This window comes from Coregonus clupeaformis, unplaced genomic scaffold (genome assembly GCF_020615455.1).
Source record: "Coregonus clupeaformis isolate EN_2021a unplaced genomic scaffold, ASM2061545v1 scaf0263, whole genome shotgun sequence".
NCBI lineage: Eukaryota > Metazoa > Chordata > Actinopteri > Salmoniformes > Salmonidae > Coregonus > Coregonus clupeaformis.
This window is the reverse complement of record NW_025533718.1, coordinates 438,877-462,773: the sequence shown is the minus strand read 5'-3', so window position 1 is coordinate 462,773 and position 23,897 is coordinate 438,877. Positions and strand designations below refer to the sequence as shown.

The 23,897-nt window shown below is 44.3% G+C and overlaps 1 protein-coding gene across 1 annotated transcript; it reads right to left on the bottom strand.

The window, feature by feature from the left end:
* Nucleotides 1–11,775: 11,775 nt before the first annotated feature.
* Nucleotides 11,776–21,790, bottom strand: LOC123484301 (rho GDP-dissociation inhibitor 3-like; the record flags this gene model as incomplete). Its single annotated transcript, XM_045214476.1, has 3 exons — nucleotides 21,473–21,790; nucleotides 12,635–12,808; nucleotides 11,776–12,003 (listed from the first exon to the last, which is right to left on the bottom strand). Coding segments are annotated over exons 1-3 (475 nt in total), but the record flags the coding sequence as incomplete, so codon positions are not given.
* Nucleotides 21,791–23,897: the final 2,107 nt, after the last annotated feature.

Below are 23,897 nucleotides of genomic sequence, written 5' to 3'. Positions count from 1 at the left end.
CCACTACACTGAATTCATTCATATTGGAGCCACATCCCACTACACTGAATTCATTCATATTGGAGCCACAGCCCACTACACTGAATTCATTCATATTGGAGCCACAGCCCACTACACTGAATTCATTCATATTGGAGCCACATCCCACTACACTGAATTCATTCATATTGGAGCCACATCCCACTACACTGAATTCATTCATATTGGAGCCACACCCCACTGCATTGAATTCATTCATATTGGAGCCACACCCCACTACACTGAATTCATTCATATTGGAGCCACATCCCACTACACTGAATATATTAATATTGGAGCCACATCCACTACACTGAATTCATTCATATTGGAGCCACATCCCACTACACTGAATTCATTCATATTGCAGCCACATCCCATTACACTGAATTCATTCATATTGGAGCCACACCCCACTACACTGAATTCATTCATATTGGAGCCACATCCCACTACACTGAATTCATTCATATTGCAGCCACATCCCACTACACTGAATTCATTCATATTGCAGCCACATCCCACTACACTGAATTCATTCATATTGCAGCCACATCCCACTACACTGAATTCATTCATATTGGAGCCACAGCCCACTACACTGAATTCATTCATATTGGAGCCACATCCCACTACACTGAATTCATTCATATTGGAGCCACACCCCACTGCACTGAATTCATTCATATTGGAGCCACACCCCACTACACTGAATTCATTCATATTGGAGCCACACCCAACTGCACTGAATTCATTCATATTGGAGCCACACCCCACTACACTGAATTAATTCATATTGGAGCCACATCCCACTACACTGAATATATTAATATTGGAGCCACATCCCACTACACTGAATTCATTCGTATTGCAGCCACATCCCACTACACTGAATTCATTCATATTGGAGCCACAGCCCACTACACTGAATTCATCCATATTGGAGCCACAGCCCACTACACTGAACTCATTCATATTGGAGCCAAATCCCACTACACTGAATTCATTCATATTGGAGCCACATCCCACATCCCACTACACTGAATATATTAATATTGGAGCCACATCCCACTACACTGAATTAATTCATATTGGAGTCACACCCCACTACACTGAATTCATTCATATTGGAGCCACATCCCACTACACTGAATTCATTCATATTGGAGCCACATCCCACTACACTGAATATATTAATATTGTAGCCACATCCCACTACACTGAATTCATTCATATTGGAGCCACACCCCACTGTACTGAATTCATTCATTTTGCAGCCACATCCCACTACACTGAATTCATTCATATTGGAGCCACATCCCACTACACTGAATTCATTCATATTGCAGCCACATCCCACTACACTGAATTCATTCATACTGGAGCCACATCCCACTACACTGAATTCATTCATATTGGAGCCACATCCCACTACACTGAATTCATTCATATTGCAGCCACATCCCACTACACTGAATTCATTCATATTGGAGCCACAGCCCACTACACTGAATTCATTCATATTGGAGCCACATCCCACTACACTGAATTCTTCATATTGGAGACACATCCCACTACACTGAATTCATTCATATTGGAGCCACACCCCCACTGCACTGAATTCATTCATATTGGAGCCACATCCCACTACACTGAATTCATTCATACTGGAGCCACATCCCACTACACTGAATTCATTCATATTGGAGCCACATCCCACTACACTGAATATATTAATATTGGAGCCACATCCCACTACACTGAATTCATTCATATTGGAGCCACATCCCACTACACTGAATTCATTCATATTGGAGCCACATCCCACTACACTGAATTCATTCATATTGCAGCCACATCCCACTACACTGAATTCATTAATATTGCAGCCACATCCCACTACACTGAATTCATTCATATTGCAGCCACATCCCACTACACTGAATTCATTCATATTGGAGACACAGCCCACTACACTGAATTCATTCATATTGGAGCCACATCCCACTACACTGAATTCATTCATATTGGAGCCACACCCCCACTGCACTGAATTCATTCATATTGGAGCCACATCCCACTACACTGAATTCATTCATATTGGAGCCACACCCAACTGCACTGAATTCATTCATATTGGAGCCACACCCCACTACACTGAATTAATTCATATTGGAGCCACATCCCACTACACTGAATATATTAATATTGGAGCCACATCCCACTACACTGAATTCATTCATATTGGAGCCACACCCCACTACACTGAATTAATTCATATTGGAGCCACATCCCACTACACTGAATATATTAATATTGGAGCCACATCCCACTACACTGAATTCATTCATATTGGAGCCACATCCCACTACACTGAAATAATTCATATTGGAGTCACACCCCACTGCACTGAATTCATTCATATTGGAGCCACATCCCACTACACTGAATTCATTCATATTGGAGCCACACCCCACTACACTGAATTCATTCATATTGGAGCCACATCCCACTACACTGAATTCATTCATATTGCAGCCACATCCCACTACACTGAATTCATTCATATTGCAGCCACATCCCACTACACTGAATTCATTCATATTGCAGCCACATCCCACTACACTGAATTCATTCATATTGGAGCCACAGCCCACTACACTGAATTCATTCATATTGGAGCCACATCCCACTACACTGAATTCATTCATATTGGAGCCACACCCCACTACACTGAATTAATTCATATTGGAGCCACATCCCACTACACTGAATATATTAATATTGGAGCCACATCCCACTACACTGAATTCATTCGTATTGCAGCCACATCCCACTACACTGAATTCATTCATATTGGAGCCACAGCCCACTACACTGAATTCATCCATATTGGAGCCACAGCCCACTACACTGAACTCATTCATATTGGAGCCACATCCCACTACACTGAATTCATTCATATTGGAGCCACATCCCACATCCCACTACACTGAATATATTAATATTGGAGCCACATCCCACTACACTGAATTAATTCATATTGGAGCCACACCCCACTACACTGAATTAATTCATATTGGAGCCACATCCCACTACACTGAATATATTAATATTGGAGCCACATCCCACTACACTGAATTCCTTCATATTGGAGCCACATCCCACTACACTGAATTCATTCATATTGGAGCCACATCCCACTACATTGAATTCATTCATACTGGAGCCACATCCCACTACACTGAATTCATTCATATTGGAGCCACATCCCACATCCCACTACACTGAATTCATTCATATTGGAGCCACCTCCAACTACACTGAATTCATTCATATTGGAGCCACATCATACTACACTGAATTCATTCATATTGGAGCCATGTCCCACTACACTGAATTCATTCATATTGGAGCCACAGCCCACTACACTGAATTCATTCATATTGCAGCCACATCCCACTACACTGAATTCATTCATATTGGAGCCACATCCCACTACACTGAATTCATTCATATTGCAGCCACATCCCACTACACTGAATTCATTCATATTGGAGCCACACCCCCACTGCACTGAATTCATTCATATTGGAGCCACACCCCACTACACTGAATTCATTCATATTGGAGCCACATCCCACTACACTGAATACATTAATATTGGAGCCACATCCCACTACACTGAATTCATTCATATTGGAGCCACATCCCACTACACTGAATTCATTCATATTGCAGCCACATCCCATTACACTGAATTCATTCATATTGGAGCCACACCCCACTACACTGAATTCATTCATATTGGAGCAACATCCCACTACACTGAATTCATTCATATTGCAGCCACATCCCACTACACTGAATTCATTCATATTGCAGCCACATCCCACTACACTGAATTCATTCATATTGCAGCCACATCCCACTACACTGAATTCATTCATATTGGAGCCACAGCCCACTACACTGAATTCATTCATATTGGAGCCACATCCCACTACACTGAATTCATTCATATTGGAGCCACACCCCACTGCACTGAATTCATTCATATTGGAGCCACACCCCACTACACTGAATTCATTCATATTGAGCCACACCCAACTGCACTGAATTCATTCATATTGAGCCACACCCCACTACACTGAATTAATTCATATTGGAGCCACATCCCACTACACTGAATATATTAATATTGGAGCCACATCCCACTACACTGAATTCATTCATATTGGAGCCACACCCCACTACACTGAATTAATTCATATTGGAGCCACATCCCACTACACTGAATATATTAATATTGGAGCCACATCCCACTACACTTAATTCATTCATATTGGAGCCACATCCCACTACACTGAAATAATTCATATTGGAGTCACACCCCACTGCACTGAATTCGTTCATATTGGAGCCACATCCCACTACACTGAATATATTAATATTGGAGCCACATCCCACTACACTGAATTCCTTCATATTGGAGCCACATCCCACTACACTGAATTCATTCATATTGGAGCCACATCCCACTACATTGAATTCATTCATACTGGAGCCACATCCCACTACACTGAATTCATTCATATTGGAGCCACATCCCACATCCCACTACACTGAATTCATTCATATTGGAGCCACCTCCAACTACACTGAATTCATTCATATTGGAGCCACATCCCACTACACTGAATTCATTCATATTGGAGCCATGTCCCACTACACTGAATTCATTCATATTGGAGCCACAGCCCACTACACTGAATTCATTCATATTGCAGCCACATCCCACTACACTGAATTCATTCATATTGGAGCCACATCCCACTACACTGAATTCATTCATATTGGAGCCACATCCCACTACACTGAATATATTAATATTGGAGCCACATCCCACTACACTGAATTCATTCATATTGGAGCCACACCCCACTGCACTGAATTCATTCATTTTGCAGCCACATCCCACTACACTGAATTCATTCATATTGGAGCCACATCCCACTACACTGAATTCATTAATATTGGAGCCACATCCCACTACACTGAATTCATTCATACTGGAGCCACATCCCACTACACTGAATTCATTCATATTGGAGCCACATCCCACTACACTGAATTCATTCATATTGCAGCCACATCCCACTACACTGAATTCATTCATATTGGAGCCACAGCCCACTACACTGAATTCATTCATATTGGAGCCACAGCCCACTACACTGAATTCATTCATATTGGAGCCACATCCCACTACACTGAATTCATTCATATTGGAGCCACATCCCACTACACTGAATTCATTCATATTGGAGCCACACCCCCACTGCACTGAATTCATTCATATTGGAGCCACACCCCACTACACTGAATTCATTCATATTGGAGCCACATCCCACTACACTGAATATATTAATATTGGAGCCACATCCCACTACACTGAATTCATTCATATTGGAGCCACATCCCACTACACTGAATTCATTCATATTGCAGCCACATTCCATTACACTGAATTCATTCATATTGGAGCCACACCCCACTACACTGAATTCATTCATATTGGAGCCACATCCCACTACACTGAATTCATTCATATTGCAGCCACATCCCACTACACTGAATTCATTCATATTGCAGCCACATCCCACTACACTGAATTCATTCATATTGCAGCCACATCCCACTACACTGAATTCATTCATATTGGAGCCGTAGCCCACTACACTGAATTCATTCATATTGGAGCCACATCCCACTACACTGAATTCATTCATATTGGAGCCACACCCCCACTGCACTGAATTCATTCATATTGGAGCCACACCCCACTACACTGAATTCATTCATATTGGAGCCACACCCAACTGCACTGAATTCATTCATATTGGAGCCACACCCCACTACACTGAATTCATTCATATTGGAGCCACATCCCACTACACTGAATATATTAATATTGGAGCCACATCCCACTACACTGAATTCATTCATATTGGAGCCACACCCCACTACACTGAATTAATTAATATTGGAGCCACATCCCACTACACTGAATATATTAATATTGGAGCCACATCCCACTACATTGAATTCATTCATATTGGAGCCACATCCCACTACACTGAAATAATTCATATTGGAGTCACACCCCACTGCACTGAATTCATTCATATTGGAGCCACATCCCACTACACTGAATTCATTCATATTGGAGCCACATCCCACTACACTGAATATATTAATATTGGAGTCACATCCCACTACACTGAATTCATTCATATTAGAGCCACACCGCACTGCACTGAATTCATTCATTTTGCAGCCACATCCCACTACACTGAATTCCTTCATATTGGAGCCACATCCCACTACACTGAATTCATTCATATTGGAGCCACATCCCACTACATTGAATTCATTCATACTGGAGCCACATCCCACTACACTGAATTCATTCATATTGGAGCCACACCCCACTGCACTGAATTCATTCATTTTGCAGCCACATCCCACTAAACTGAATTCCTTCATATTGGAGCCAAATCCCACTATATTGAATTAATTCATATTGGAGCCACATCCCACTACACTGAATTCATTCATATTGGAGCCACCTCCCACTACACTGAATTCATTCATATTGGAGCCACATCCCACTACACTGAATTCATTCATATTGGAGCCACCTCCCACTACACTGAATTCATTCATATTGGAGCCACACCCCACTGCACTGAATGCATTCATATTGGAGCCACACCCCACTGCACTGAATTCATTCATATTAGAGCCACATCCCACTACACTGAATTCATTAATATTGGAGCCACATCCCACTACACTGAATTCATTCATATTGCAGCCACATCCCACTACACTGAATTCATTCATATTGGAGCCACAGCCCACTACACTGAATTCATTCATATTGGAGCCACATCCCACTACACTGAATTCATTCATATTGGAGCCACACCCCACTGCACTGAATTCATTCATATTGGAGCCACATCCCACTACACTGAATTCATTCATATTGGAGCCACATCCCACTACACTGAATATATTAATATTGGAGCCACATCCCACTACACTGAATTCATTCATATTGGAGCCACACCCCACTGCACTGAATTCGTTCATTTTGCAGCCACATCCCACTACACTGAATTCATTCATATTGGAGCCACATCCCACTACACTGAATATATTAATATTGGAGCCACATCCCACTACACTGAATTCATTCATATTGGAGCCACACCCCACTGCACTGAATGCATTCATATTGGAGCCACACCCCACTGCACTGAATTCATTCATATTGGAGCCACATCCCACTACACTGAATTCATTAATATTGGAGCCACATCCCACTACACTGAATTCATTCATATTGCAGCCACATCCCACTACACTGAATTCATTCATATTGGAGCCACAGCCCACTACACTGAATTCATTCATATTGGAGCCACATCCCACTACACTGAATTCATTCATATTGGAGCCACACTCCACTGCACTGAATTCATTCATATTGGAGCCACATCCCACTACACTGAATTCATTCATATTGGAGCCACATCCCACTACACTGAATATATTAATATTGGAGCCACATCCCACTACACTGAATTCATTCATATTGGAGCCACACCCCACTGCACTGAATTCATTCATTTTGCAGCCACATCCCACTACACTGAATATATTAATATTGGAGCCACACCCCACTACACTGAATTAATTCATATTGGAGCCAAACCCCACTGCACTGAATTCATTCATATTGGAGCCACATCCCACTACACTGAATTCATTCATATTGGAGCCACATCCCACTACACTGAATATATTAATATTGGAGCCACATCCCACTACACTGAATTCATTCATATTGGAGCCACACCCCACTGCACTGAATTCATTCATTTTGCAGCCACATCCCACTACACTGAATTCCTTCATATTGGAGCCACATCCCACTACACTGAATTCCTTCATATTGGAGCCACATCCCACTACACTGAATTCATTCAAATTGGAGCCACATCCCACTAAACTGAATTCATTCATATTGGAGCCACCTCCCACTACACTGAATTAATTCATATTGGAGCCACATCCCACTACACTGAATTCATTCATATTGGAGCCACCTCCCACTACACTGAATTTATTCATATTGGAGCCACATCCCACTACACTGAATTCCTTCATATTGGAACCACATCCCACTACACTGAATTCATTCATATTGGAGCCACATCCCACTACACTGAATTCATTCATATTGGAGCCACATCCCACTACACTGAATTCATTCATATTGGAGCCACATCCCACTACACTGAATATATTAATATTGGAGCCACATCCCACTACACTGAATTCATTCATATTGGAGCCACACCCCACTGCACTGAATTCATTCATTTTGCAGCCACATCCCACTACACTGAATTCCTTCATATTGGAGCCAAATCCCACTACATTGAATTCATTCATATTGGAGCCACATCCCACTACACTGAATTCATTCATATTGGAGCCACATCCCACTACACTGAATTCATTCATATTGGAGCCACACCCCACTGCACTGAATTCATTCATTTTGCAGCCACATCCCACTACACTGAATTCCTTCATATTGGAGCCAAATCCCACTACATTGAATTCATTCATATTGGAGCCACACCCCACTGCACTGAATTCATTCATATTGGAGCCACATCCCACTACACTGAATTCATTCATATTGGAGCCACATCCCACTACACTGAATTCATTCATATTGCAGCCACATCCCACTACACTGCATTCATTCATATTGGAGCCACAGCCCACTACACTGAATTCATTCATATTGGAGCCACATCCCACTACACTGAATTCATTCATATTGGAGCCACACCCCACTGCACTGAATTCATTCATTTTGCAGCCACATCCCACTGCACTGAATTCATTCATATTGGAGCCACATCCCACTACACTGAATTCATTCATATTGGAGCCACATCCCACTACACTGAATATATGAATATTGGAGCCACATCCCACTACACTGAATTCATTCATAGTGGAGCCACACCCCACTGCACTGAATTCATTCATTTTGCAGCCACATCCCACTACACTGAATTCCTTCATATTGGAGCCACATCCCACTACACTGAATTCATTCATACTGGAGCCACATCCCACTACACTTTCATTCATATTGGAGCCACATCCCACTACACTGAATTCATTCATATTGGAGCCACCTCCCACTACACTGAATTCATTCACATTGGAGCCACATCCCACTACACTGAATTCATTCATATTGGAGCCACGTCCCACTACACTGAATTCATTCATATTGGAGCCACCTCCCACTACACTGAATTCATTCATATTGGAGCCACATCCCACTACACTAAATGCATTCATATTGGAGCCACACCCCACTGCACTGAATTCATTCATATTGGAGCTACATCCCACTACACTGAATTCATTCATATTGGAGCCACATCCCACTACACTGAATTCATTCATATTGGAGCCACATCCCACTACACTGAATTCATTCATATTGGAGCCACATCCCACTACACTGAATTCATTCATATTGGAGCCACATCCCACTACACTGAATTCATTCATATTGGAGCCACATCCCACTACACTGAATTCATTCATATTGGAGCCACACCCAACTGCACTGAATTCATTCATATTGGAGCCACACCCCACTGCACTGAATTCATTCATATTGGAGCCACATCCCACTACACTGAATTATTTAATATTGGAGTCACCTCCCACTACACTGAATTCATTCATATTGGAGCCACACCCCACTGCACTGAATTCATTCATTTTGCAGCCACATCCCACTACACTGAATTCCTTCAAATTGGAACCACATCCCACTACACTGAATTCCTTCATATTGGAGCCACATCCCACTACACTGAATTCATTCATATTGGAGCCACATCCCACTACACTGAATTCATTCATATTGGAGCCACATCCCACTACACTGAATTCATTCATATTGGAGCCACATCCCACTACACTGAATTCATTCATATTGGAGCCACCTCCCACTACACTGAATTCATTCATATTGGAGCCACATCCCACTATACTGAATTCATTCATATTGGAGCCACACCCCACTACACTGAATTCATTCATATTGGAGCCACATCCCACTACACTGAATATATTAATATTGGAGCCACATCCCACTACACTGAATTCATTCATATTGGAGCCACATCCCACTACACTGAATTCATTCATATTGCAGCCACATCCCACTACACTGAATTCATTCATATTGGAGCCACACCCCACTGCACTGAATTCATTCATATTGGAGCCACACCCCACTGCACTGAATTCATTCATATTGGAGCCACATCCCACTACACTGAATTAATTAATATTGGAGCCACCTCCCACTACACTGAATTCATTCATATTGGAGCCACACCCCACTGCACTGAATTAATTCATTTTGCAGCCACATCCCACTACACTGAATTCCTTCAAATTGGAACCACATCCCACTACACTGAATTCCTTCATATTGGAGCCACATCCCACTACACTGAATTCATTCATATTGGAGCCACATCCCACTACACTGAATTCATTCATATTGGAGCCACATCCCATTACACTGAATTCATTCATATTGGAGCCACCTCCCACTACACTGAATTCATTCATATTGGAGTCACATCCCACTATACTGAATTCATTCATATTGGAGCCACACCCCACTACACTGAATTAATTCATATTGGAGCCACATCCCACTACACTGAATATATTAATATTGGAGCCACATCCCACTACACTGAATTCATTCATATTGGAGCCACATCACACTACACTGAATTCATTCATATTGCCGCCACATCCCATTACACTGAATTCATTCATATTGGAGCCACACCCCACTACACTGAATTCATTCATATTGGAGCCACATCCCACTACACTGAATTCATTTATATTGCAGCCACATCCCACTACACTGAATTCATTCATATTGGAGCCACAGCCCACTACACTGAATTCATTCATATTGCAGCCACATCCCACTACACTGAATTCATTCATATTGGAGCCACAGCCCACTAATAATAATAATATAATAATATGCCATTTAGCAGACGCTTTTATCCAAAGCGACTTACAGTCATGCATGCATTCATTTTTGTGTATGGGTGGTCCCAGGGCTCGAACCCACTACCTTGGCGTTTCAAGCGCCGTGCTCTACCAGTTGAGCTACAGAGGACCACTACACTGAATTCATTCATATTGGAGCCACAGCCCACTACACTGAATTCATTCATATTGGAGCCACATCCCACTACACTGAATTCATTCATATTGGAGCCACATCCCACTACACTGAATTCATTCATATTGGAGCCATATCCCACTACACTGAATTCATTCATATTGGAGCCACATCCCACTACACTGAATTCATTCATATTGGAGCCACATCACACTACACTGAATTCATTCATATTGGAGCCACACCCCACTGCACTGAATGCATTCATATTGGAGCCACACCCCACTGCACTGAATTCATTCATATTGGAGCCACCTCTCACTACACTGGAGGGGTGGAGGGATGGAGAGATGGTGGAGAGATATGATAGAGAAAATGATAGATAGAGATAAAGAGAGAAATAAAGGAGTGGTATTTACCTGAGAGGTCCATGGTGATAGGACCAGGGATAAAGGAGTGGTATTTACCTGAGAGGTCCATGGTGATAGGACCAGGGATAAAGGAGTGGTATTTACCTGAGACCTCCATGGTGATAGGACCAGGGATAAAGGAGTGGTATTTACCTGAGAGGTCCATGGTGATAGGACCAGGTGCTTGGTCACACATCAGGGTCAGTCTGGTGACCTGGAGATTAGGAATGGTCGGGTCTGAAAAACACACACAGAGAGATGGTTCAGAAGGGGGGGGTTCTGGTCATAATATTGAGTGAGAGCTATTATTAAAGCAGCAATAACACTAGATACCAGGGTGAATCAACTCTATTAGATAGTGGTAAATGATACACACAAGATGACTAGATGACATGATGCAGGGTGCAGTACTAGTATTACTGTGGTCTTTGATGCAGGGTCCAGTTCTAGTATTACTGTGGTCTTTGATGCAGGGTCCAGTACTAGTATTACTGTGGTCTTTGATGCAGGGTCCAGTACTAGTATTACTGTGGTCTTTGATGCAGGGTCCAGTACTAGTATTACTGTGGTCTTTGATGCAGGGTCCAGTACTAGTATTACTGTGGTCTTTGATGCAGGGTCCAGTACTAGTATGAATGTGGTCTTTGATGCAGGGTCCAGTACTAATATTACTGTGGTCTTTGATGTGATGCAGGGTCCAGTACTAGTATTACTGTGGTCTTTGATGCAGGGTGCAGTACTAGTATTACTGTGGTCTTTGATGCAGGGTGCAGTACTAGTATTACTGTGGTCTTGCAAGAGAAGCGATTCCATGTCAATTGCTAGGAAGCACACACAGACACACACACACACAGTAACACACACTGACCTCCCACAACTGGTCCAGCTCCTAGTAGAGTCTGTTTGTATTTCCTGAGACTCTCATCATCCTTGTCTAGTTCCTGTATCTCCTGCAGGGTCTTCTGGGCCGGAGGAGTGTAGTTCAGGTCTGTCTCGTCCTCCTCCTCTCCCACAGGCTTGTCCTCCATATCCGCCATCAAACCTGCATGGGAACACAGGGTAACAACGCAATCAGGGGCCGTGCATATCGGTCACTTTCACACTCTCTTTCTCTCACTCTTTTTCTCTCTGTCCGTCTCTCTCTCTCTCTGTCCATCTCTCTCTGTCCCTCTCTGTCTGTCTCTCTCTGTCCCTCTTTCTCTGTCCCTCTCTCTCTGTCCCTCTCTCTGTCCCTCTCTCTCTGTCCCTCTCTCTCTGTCCCTCTCTCTCTGTCCCTCTCTCTCTGTCTGTCCCTCTCTGTCCCTCTCTCTCTGTCCCTCTCTGTCTGTCTCTCTCTGTCCCTCTCTCTCTGTCTCTCTCTGTCTCTCTCTCTCTGTCTCTCTCTGTCTCTCTCTCTCTGTCTCTCTCTGTCTCTCTCTGTCTGTCCCTCTCTGTCTGTCCCTCTCTGTCTGTCCCTCTCTGTCTGTCCCTCTCTGTCCCTCTCTCTCTGTCCCTCTCTCTCTGTCTCTCTCTGTCCCCCTCTGGCCTTTTCTCATTTGTGCAAAAGTTTGTTCTCCACCCTCTCTCCTCTGACCTCTCTCCTCCGTGACCCGAAAACCGATAAGTGGTTGAGTGGTCGAGTAGTGTGTCAATGTTGTTGCTACAGGTTACTTACAGTGAACAGAGCACTGTAACGGGTTAGCTGTTTAACAGCTTAATCACCCCGTTGTTGCTACAGGTTACAGGTGTAGGATCTTCATTTGATCACCCTGTTGTTGCTACAGGTTACTTACAGTGAACAGAGTACTGTAACGGGTTAGCTGTTTAACAGCTTAATCACCCCGTTGTTGCTACAGGTTACTTACAGTGAACAGAGCACTGTAACGGGTTAGCTGTTTAACAGCTTGTGATGGGATGTAGAGTTGTTTGTATGGTTCATTATCTAGAACAGAGCAGCTCTGCAAAACACACACGTGCACGCACACGGACACACACACACTACAGGATGACAATGCCTTCCACCTGTCTAGACGGGGTCAACTCCCCCGTGGACGATAGATAGGTGTGTGTGTGTTCTCTCCTGAGTGTCTGTTATTTACAGCGTCTCCTTGACGACCAGTGCCGAATAAGCTGCTCTCTCTCCGTCTCCATGGCAACCCCTTAAATAAAATAATGAATAAAGTGTCCTTATAACGTGACATCACTATACTGATAATGTCCATACCATGAAGATAAATAATTTAAATAAACACATTGGAACTCTATTAACTCTATGAATCACTTGGTATCTGATTTCAACGGTTTCACTTGAGGAAGTATCCACTAACTCAGTCAGTACACAGAATAAGTGAAAGACAGTATAAGTGAAAGTGGTTAAATGGCCCACTCCTTTACAAAAACAGCCTGGGGTGCTGGAGCGGTCAAACTCTGATCTATTTCCTATTTCTGTATCTCTATCCTGTCCAATAAACATAATGGCTCAAGCCTCATGGCACAACACAATATGAGGAAGTATAAGAGGGTCAACAGTGTGACAATACTAAAACAACCTACTGACTACAACTAACTGACTCAACTGAGACCAACTGACTACAACCGAGTCCTACTGACTACAACCGACTACAACTGACTACAACTGACCGAGTCCAACTGACTACAACTGAGTCCTACTGACTACATCTGAGTCCAACTGACTACAACTGAGTCCAACTGACTACAACTGAGTCCAACTGACTCTAACCGAGTCCAACTAACCGAGTCCAACTGACCACAACTGACTCCAACAGTGGTCCTGTGTGGCTCAGTTTGTAGAGCATGGAGCTTTCAACACTAAAGATTGTGGGTTGAGGGGCAGCTCTCATGGGGGAACTGTGGGGGGACCTTGGATGGTTGGTGGCCTGGCAGTTGAGAGCTTGGGCCGGTGGCCGAGAGGTCGCTGGTTCGGGTCCCCGATTCGACTTGGTGGGAGATCTGTCGATGTGCCCTTGGGCGGGGCACTTGACCCTGGTTGCTTCTGTGGGTCGCGCTGGATGGGAGTGTCTGCTAGATGACTGAATGTAATGTAAATGTTGAGCGGCTTCACTTCAGGTAGATTGTATGTTTTAAAATTCAATAAAATGGATAAAAGTATATATATATATTGTGGGTTCGATTTCTGCTGAGGCCACCCATATGAGAAATGTATGCACGCATCACTGTAAGTCGCTTTGGATAAAAGCGTCTGCTAAATAGCATACATTATTATGTTATTATATTAACTGACCTAAACTGAGTCCAACCGACTGAGTCCAACTGACTGAGTCCAACCGACTGAGTCCAACCGAGTGAATCCAACTGAGTCACTATACTGTAACTGAGTCCAACTGAGAACACTTTGGGGTAATACCATGTATGGTCAGCAGGGGTACAGTAGTTTTGTCAGATGGGGTAATACCATGTATGGTCAGCAGGGGTACAGTAGTTTTGTCAGATGGGGTAATACCATATATGGTCAGCAGGGGTACAGTAGTTTTGTCAGATGGGGTAATACCATGTATGGTCAGCGGGGGTACAGTAGTTTTGTCAGATGGGGTAATACCATATATGGTCAGCAGGGGTACAGTAGTTTTGTCAGATGGGGTAATACCATATATGGTCAGCAGGGGTACAGTAGTTTTGTCAGATGGGGTAATACCATATATGGTCAGCAGGGGTACAGTAGTTTTGTCAGATGGGGTAATACCATATATGGTCAGCGGGGGTACAGTAGTTTTGTCAGATGGGGTAATACCATATATGGTCAGCCGGGGTACAGTAGTTTTGTCAGATGGGGTAATACCATATATGGTCAGCGGGGGTACAGTAGTTTTGTCAGATGGGGTAATACCATGTATGGTCAGCAGGGGTACAGTAGTTTTGTCAGATGGGGTAATACCATGTATGGTCAGCAGGGGTACAGTAGTTTTGTCAGATGGGGTAATACCATGTATGGTCAGCAGGGGTACAGTAGTTTTGTCAGATGGGGTAATACCATGTATGGTCAGCAGGGGTACAGTAGTTTTGTCAGATGGGGTAATACCATGTATGGTCAGCAGGGGTACAGTAGTTTTGTCAGATGGGGTAATACCATGTATGGTCAGCAGGGGTACAGTAGTTTTGTCAGATGGGGTAATACCATATATGGTCAGCAGGGGAACAGTAGTTTTGTCAGATGGGGTAATACCATGTATGGTCGGCAGGGGTACAGTAGTTTTGTCAGATGGGGTAATACCATATATGGTCAGCAGGGGTACAGTAGTTTTGTCAGATGGGGTAATACCATATATGGTCAGCGGGGGTACAGTCATTTTGTCAGATGGGGTAATACCATATATGGTCAGCAGGGGTACAGTAGTTTTGTCAGATGGGGTAATACCATATATGGTCAGCAGGGGTACAGTAGTTTTGTCAGATGGGGTAATACCATATATGGTCAGTGGGGGTACAGTAGTTTTGTCAGATGGGGTAATACCATGTATGGTCAGCAGGGGTACAGTAGTTTTGTCAGATGCACACTGGATACCACAGACTTGGGGCACATCCTCACAAAATTCACACAATGGTGTGAATAAAGTATTGACGTCAATGGAGCTTTGCATAAACATAAACATTTGAGTCAGGACTGGGAAATAATGGCTCTCTACTGAATTACAGAAAAACCAACAGCCTGCAGCTGGGGATTATTTATTTTTCAACCTGTATTTAACCAGGCAAGTCAATTTTTATTTATTTTTTATTTCACCTTTATTTAACCAGGTAAGCCAGTTGAGAACAAGTTCTCATTTACAACTGCGACCTGGCCAAGATAAAGCAAAGCAGTGCGATAAAAACAACAACACAGAGTTACATATGGGGTAAAACAAAACAAAGTCAAAAATACAACAGAAATAAGTATATATACAGTGTGTGCAAATGTAGCAAGTTATGGAGGTAAGGCAATAAATAGGCTATAGTGCAAAATAATTACAATTAGTATTAACACTGGAATGATAGATGTGCAAGAGATGATGTGCAAATAGAGATACTGGGGTACAAATGAGCAAAATAAATAACAATATAGGGATGAGGTAGTTGGGCGGGCTAATTTCAGATGGGCTGTGTACAGGTGCAGTGATCGGTAAGGTGCTCTGACAACTTGCTTAAAGTTAGTATTTGCCCTTCGCTGTTTAGACCTCGGACAACCAATTCCTCATTCAACCACTGGCGAAATCCCCTCCCAATGATCTCAAACAATGTTTCTCATACACAATGAAATTAAACACAGACAACCTCTTGCTAATCAGAAGACTATTGGGTATGTTGTGGTGGACTGCTTCGAGGTAAAACCTGGTAAAATGATGTTTGTAATATGGCTAGCCACTGAATGGCTCTGAAGTCACTGTCAGCATGCAGTCAAAGCTATAACCACTTTTGGAGCTAACTAGCGCTCTCAAATCGTATCCTGATGGGAGTTGTATTGATACCATTGCTAACTTAGCTAGCTAACATATACTGAACAAAAATATAAAACGCAATATGCAACAATTTCTAAGATTTTACTGAGTTACAGTTCATAAAAGGAAATCAGTCAATTGAAATAAATTCATTAGGCCCTAATTTATGGATTTCACATGACTGCGAATCCAGATATGCATCTGGTCACAGATACAATACATGACCAAAAGTATGTGGACACCCTTTCAAATTAGCCACACCCATTGCTGACAGGTGTATAAAATCGAGCCCACAGCCATGCAATCTCCATAGACAAACATTGGCAGTCGAATGGCCCGTACTGAAAAGCTCAGTGACTTTCAACATGGCACCGTCATTGGATGGCACCTTTCCAACAAGTCAGTTAGTCAAATTTCTGCCCAGCTAGAACTGCCCCGGTCAACTAAGTGCTGTTATTGTGAAGTGGAAACGTCTAGGAGCAACAACGGCTCAGCCGCAAAGTGGTAGGCCACACAAGCTCACAGAACGGGACCGCCGAGTGCTGAAGCGCGTCTGTCCTCTGTTGCAACACTCACTACAGAGTTCCAAACTTCCTCTGGAAGCAACATCAGCACAATAACTGTTCGTCGGCAGCTTCATGAAATGGGTTTCCATGGCCGAGCAGCCGCACAGAAGCCTAAGATCACCATGCGCAATGCCAAGCGTTGGCTGGAGTGGTGTAAAGCTCGCTGCCATTGGACTCTGGAGTAGTGGAAATGTGTTCTCTGGAGTGATGAATCACGCTTCACCATCTGGCAGTCCGACGGACTAATCTGGGTTTGGCGGATGCCAGGAGAACGCTACCTGCCCGAATACATAGTGCCAACTGTAAAGTTTGGTGGAGGAGGAATAATGGTCTGGGGCTGTTTTTCATGGTTCGGGCTAGGCCCCTTAGTTCCAGTGAAGGGAAATCTTAACGCTATAGCATACAATGACATTCTAGACGATTCTCTGTTTCTAACTTTGTGGCAACAGTTTGGAGAAGGCACTTTCCTGTTTCAGCATTACAATACTCGCGTGCACAAAGCGAGGTCCATACAGAAATGGTTTGTCGAGATCGGTGTGGAAGAACTTGACTGGCCTGCACAGAGCCCAGACCTCAACCCCATCGAAAACCTTTGGGATGAATTGGAACGCTGACTGCGAGCCAGGCCTAATCGCACAACATCAGTGCCCAACCTCACTAATGCTCTTGTGGCTGAATGGAAGCAAGTCCCCGCAGCAATGTTGCAACATCTAGTGGAAAGCCTTCCCAGAAGAGTGGAGGCTGTTATAGCAGCAATAGGGGGACCAACTCCATATTAAAGGCCATGATTTTGGAATGAGATGTTCGACGAACAGGTGTCCACATACTTTTGGCCATGTAGTGTACCTTAATAAGAAGTAGGGCCGTGGATCAGAAAACCAGTCAGTATCTGGAGTGACCACCATTTGCCTCATGCAGCGCAACACATCTGCTTTGCATAGAGTTGATCCGGCTGTTGATTGTGGCCTGTGGCATGTTGTCCCACTCCTCTTCAATGGCTGTGTGAAGTTGCTGGATATTGGCGGGAACTGGAACACGCTGTCGTAAGCTTTTTGTGCGTACGGAACATTTCTGGCATCTTTTATTTCAGCTCATGAAACATGGGACCAACACTTTAAATGTTGCGTAATTTTTTTTGTTATGTGTACATTTCGAGAAAACAAGTTATATTAGGTGATCTAGCTAACCAGCTGAGCAACAATGTAACAAAATATACTCCATCAACAGACTGCATTTCAGGAATCACAGTACCCCTGGTGCACTGTTCAACTATTTAGCCATTTAAACTAATTATTTTTTAAAAGAAAACTCATCGTTTTGCCACAGCCCTCACTGCCTTTCATGCGATGAGCTTGTCTGAAGTGTCGGACTCGACGGCAGTTGCTCTCCATTGGAGTGTTGCAATTGGTTCTGGGGCGGGGCTTAGCGAAGGGTCAATTAAGAACAAATTCTTATTTACAACGATGGCCTAAAACAGAGATAAGGAGATGGTGGAGGGGGTCCCTTTATTCCTAGGAGTCTCCTCAGACACACACACTGGCAGGCACACACAAACACACACTGACACAGTAGTAGGTTGGTTGGAATACTGTTTGTCGTAGGGAGGATGTTAGTCTCTCTCTCTCATGTCCCTTTATGAGATTGTTACATGGGCCAGTGCATTTTACTGGGATTTTACTGGATACACTCAGAAGGCAACGGGGCGGAGGACACACACACACACGAACGAACGCACGCATCTACATAAACATACGAACGAACGCAGGCATCTACGTAAAAATACAAACGAACGCAGGCATCTACGTAAACATACAAACGAACGCAGGCATCTACGTAAACATAGGAACAAACGCAGGCATCTACGTAAACATAGGAACGAATACATATACATAGGAATGAACGCAGGCATCTACATAAACATAGGAACGAACGCAGGCATCTACGTAAACATAGGAACGAACGCAGGAATCTACATAAACATAGGAACGAACGCAGGCATCTACGTAAACATAGGAACGAACGCAGACATCTACGTAAACATAGGAACGAACACAGGCATCTACGTAAACATAGGAACGAACGCAGGCATCTACGTAAACATAGGAACGAACGCAGGCATCTACGTAAACATAGGAACGAATACATAAACATAGGAACGAACGCAGGCATCTACATAAACATAGGAACGAACGCAGGCATCTACATAAACATAGGAACGAACGCAGGCATCTACATAAACATAGGAACGAACGCAGGCATCTACGTAAACATAGGAACGAATACATAAACATAGGAACGAACGCAGGCATCTACATAAACATAGGAACGAACGCAGGAATCTACATAAACATAGGAACGAACGCAGGCATCTACATAAACATAGGAACGAACGCAGGCATCTACATAAACATAGGAACGAACGCAGGCATCTACATAAACATAGGAACGAACGCAGGCATCTACATAAACATAGGAACTAACGCAGGAATCTACATAAACATAGGAACGAACGCACGCATCTACGTAAACATAGGAACGAACGCAGGCATCTACATAAACATAGGAATGAACGCAGACATCTACATAAACATAGGAATGAACGCAGGCATCTACATAAACATAGGAACGAACGCAGGAATCTACATAAACATAGGAACGAACGCAGGCATCTACATAAACATAGGAACGAACGTAGGCATCTACATAAACATAGGAACGAACGCAGGAATCTACATAAACATAGGAACGAACGCAGGCATCTACATAAACATAGGAACGAACGCAGGCATCTACATAAACATAGGAACGAACGCAGGAATCTACATAAACATAGGAACGAACGCAGACATCTACGTAAACATAGGAACGAACGCAGGCATCTACGTAAACATAGGAACGAACGCAGGCATCTACATAAACATAGGAACGAACGCAGACATCTACATAAACATAGGAACGAACGCAGACATCTACATAAACATAGGAACGAACGCTGGCATCTACGTAAACATAGGAACGAACGCAGGCATCTACGTAAACATAGGAACGAACGCAGGCATCTACGTAAACATAGGAACGAACGCAGGCATCTACGTAAACATAGGAACGAACGCAGGCATCTACGTAAACATAGGAATGAACGCAGGCATCTACATAAACATAGGAACGAACGCAGACATCTACATAAACATAGGAACGAACGCAGACATCTACATAAACATAGGAACGAACGCAGGCATCTACGTAAACATAGGAACGAACGCAGGCATCTACGTAAACATAGGAACGAACGCACACACTCTCATCCATCACTTTGACAGGGGGGGGAGAATGGTATGGTAAATGTGGTGACATCATTCAGCTAACAGACACACACACACACACATACGCCCAATTGGCAGACAACCAGGAGTGTGTGAACCGAAAAGCCCTGATTCAACAAGACCTGAGACATGTAATTACAACAACTGCCGCCACACACACACACACACACACTACAAAGGATGCATGATCAATACAATATGGACCACCTTTGGCTTGTCTTATCATATCAAACATAAAACCATCTCCACCCACCTAGAGACCGATAACACACACACACACACACACACACACACACACACACACACACACACACACACACACACACACACACACACACACACACACACACACACACACAGAGGTAAAACAACATAAAAAGGCAGTCACCTTGGTAGCACATGGTTAGCCAGAGAAGCTCCAGAACCTGACCCCCAAACTCACACACATCCAAGCCCAGCATGGTGGCTGCGGCTGGGGCTACACACGCTCCAGAGGCTGGCTGACTACCAGGATCCTCCACAGGTAGGGCAAAGTAACCAGCACACAAAGGGTTTGAAGTCTACAGCATCAAAAAGAGTCTGTTCAATAAGAGGAATCAAACAAGCATCCCTTCTTCTCCTAAAAAGACGGAGATCGACAGAGAGAGAGAGAGAGATAGAGGAGAGGGAGAATCCTTGGGTGTGGGTGGGGATGAGAGAGGGATGGAGCGTGTGTGAGAGAGTGAGCGAGACAGAGCGAGGAGAGAGAAAGAAAGAGAGAGAGAGAGAGAGAGAGATTGGGAGAGAGAGAGAAGCGTCTGTGCCGGCTCCCTACAACATGTGTAAGCTAGCAAGGTAGCACAGAAAGACTGATGATGTCATTAGCTAAATGCTAAGTCCTCTATTCAATTATATTAGAAATGCTAACGGCTCATTTTGAAAATCCTACTCAGTTAGCTTAAGTAGAAATGTTCATTCCTATTTGTATTTAGTTAGAGATGCTAACAGAGATGCTAAGAGAGATGCTATCCCTGTCTGCAGTATTGTGTGCTGGAGATGCCATTCCGGTATGCAGACGATAGCTATCGATTCTCAGACAGAAGTAGCTAAACCTCTCCTCTCCTCTCCTCTCCTCCCCTACCCTCCCCCCCTCCTCCCTCCCGCCCTCCTTCAGTCACCAGCCCAGAGACTGCAATGAGCTCATCTTTCCCCCTTTCCCTCCCTCCCTTGCTTTCCCTCCCTCACTCCCTTTCTCCCACTCACTCTCTCTCACGCTCTCTTTTTTTGCATCCACGGTACACCACTCTCCCTCCCTCCATCCTCTCCCCCTCTCCCCCTCTCCATCCACTCTCCCTCTCTCCATCCACTCTTCCTCTCTCATCCACTCTTCCTCTCCTCCCCCTCCACTCTTCCTCTCTCCATCCACTCTTCCTCTCCTCCCTCTCTCTTCATCCACTCTCCTCCCTCCCTCTCCCTCCACTCTCCCTCCCTCCCTCCTCCCCCTCCACTCTTCCTCTCTCCATCCACTCTTCCTCTCCTCCCTCTCCCTCCCTCCCATCCTCCCTCCCTCTCCATCCACTCTCCCTCCCTCCCTCCCTCACTCCCATCCTCCCTCCCTCTCCATCCACTCTCCCTCACCATCCACTCTCCCTCCCTCCCTCTCTCCTCCCCCTCCACTCTTCCTCTCCTCCCTCTCTCTTCATCCACTCTCCTCCCTCCCTCTCCATCCACTCTCCCTCACCATCCACTCTCCCTCCCATCCTCTCTCCTCCCCCTCCACTCTTCCTCTCTCCATCCACTCTTCCTCTCCTCCCTCTCCCTCCCTCCCTCTCCATCCACTCTCCCTCCCTCCCTCTCCATCCACTATCCCTCTCCATCCACTCTCCCTCCCTCCCTCCCTCTCCCTCCCTCCCTCTCCATCCACTATCCCTCTCCATCCACTCTCCCTCCCTCCCTCCCTCCCTCTCCATCCACTCTCCCTCTCCATCCACTCTCCCTACCTCCCTCCCTCTCTATCTCCTCCCTCTATCTCAACAGATATTTCTGTTCATACATCTTTTACTCTTTTTATCTCTTTTTCATCCATGTCTGTTCTCCCTCTCACTCTACCTATATTCATTATTTCTTTCTCTCTATCTCTTCTCCATCTCTCTCACAGTCATTACCCTCTTTCCCTATCTCTTCTCCATCTCTCTCACAGTCATTACCCTCCATCTCTTCTCCAACTCTCTCACAGTCATTACCCTCTTTTTATCTCTTCTCCATCTCTCTCACAGTCATTACCCTCTCTCTATATCTTCTCCAACTATCTCACAGTCATTACCCTCTCTCTATCTCTTCTGCATCTCTCTCACAGTCATTACCCTCTCTCTATCTCTTCTGCATCTCTCTCACAGTCATTACCCTCTTTATCTCTTCTCCATCTCTCTCACAGTCATTACCCTCTTTCTCTATCTCTTCTCCATCTCTCTCAGTCATTACCCTCTCTCTCTATTTCTTCTCCATCTCTCTCACAGTCATTACCCTCTTTCCCTATCTCTTCTCCATCTCTCTCACAGTCATTACCCTCTATCTCTTCTCCAACTATCTCACAGTCATTACCCTCTCTATATATCCTCCCTCTCCCTCCACTCTCCCTCACCATCCACTCTCCCTCCCTCCCTCCCATCCTCTCTCCTCCCCCTCCACTCTTCCTCTCTCCATCCACTCTTCCTCTCCTCCCTCTCCCTCCCTCCCATCCTCCCTCCCTCTCCATCCACTCTCCCTCCCCATCCACTCTCCCTCCCTCCCTCCCTCCCATCCTCCCTCCCTCTCCATCCACTCTCCCTCACCAT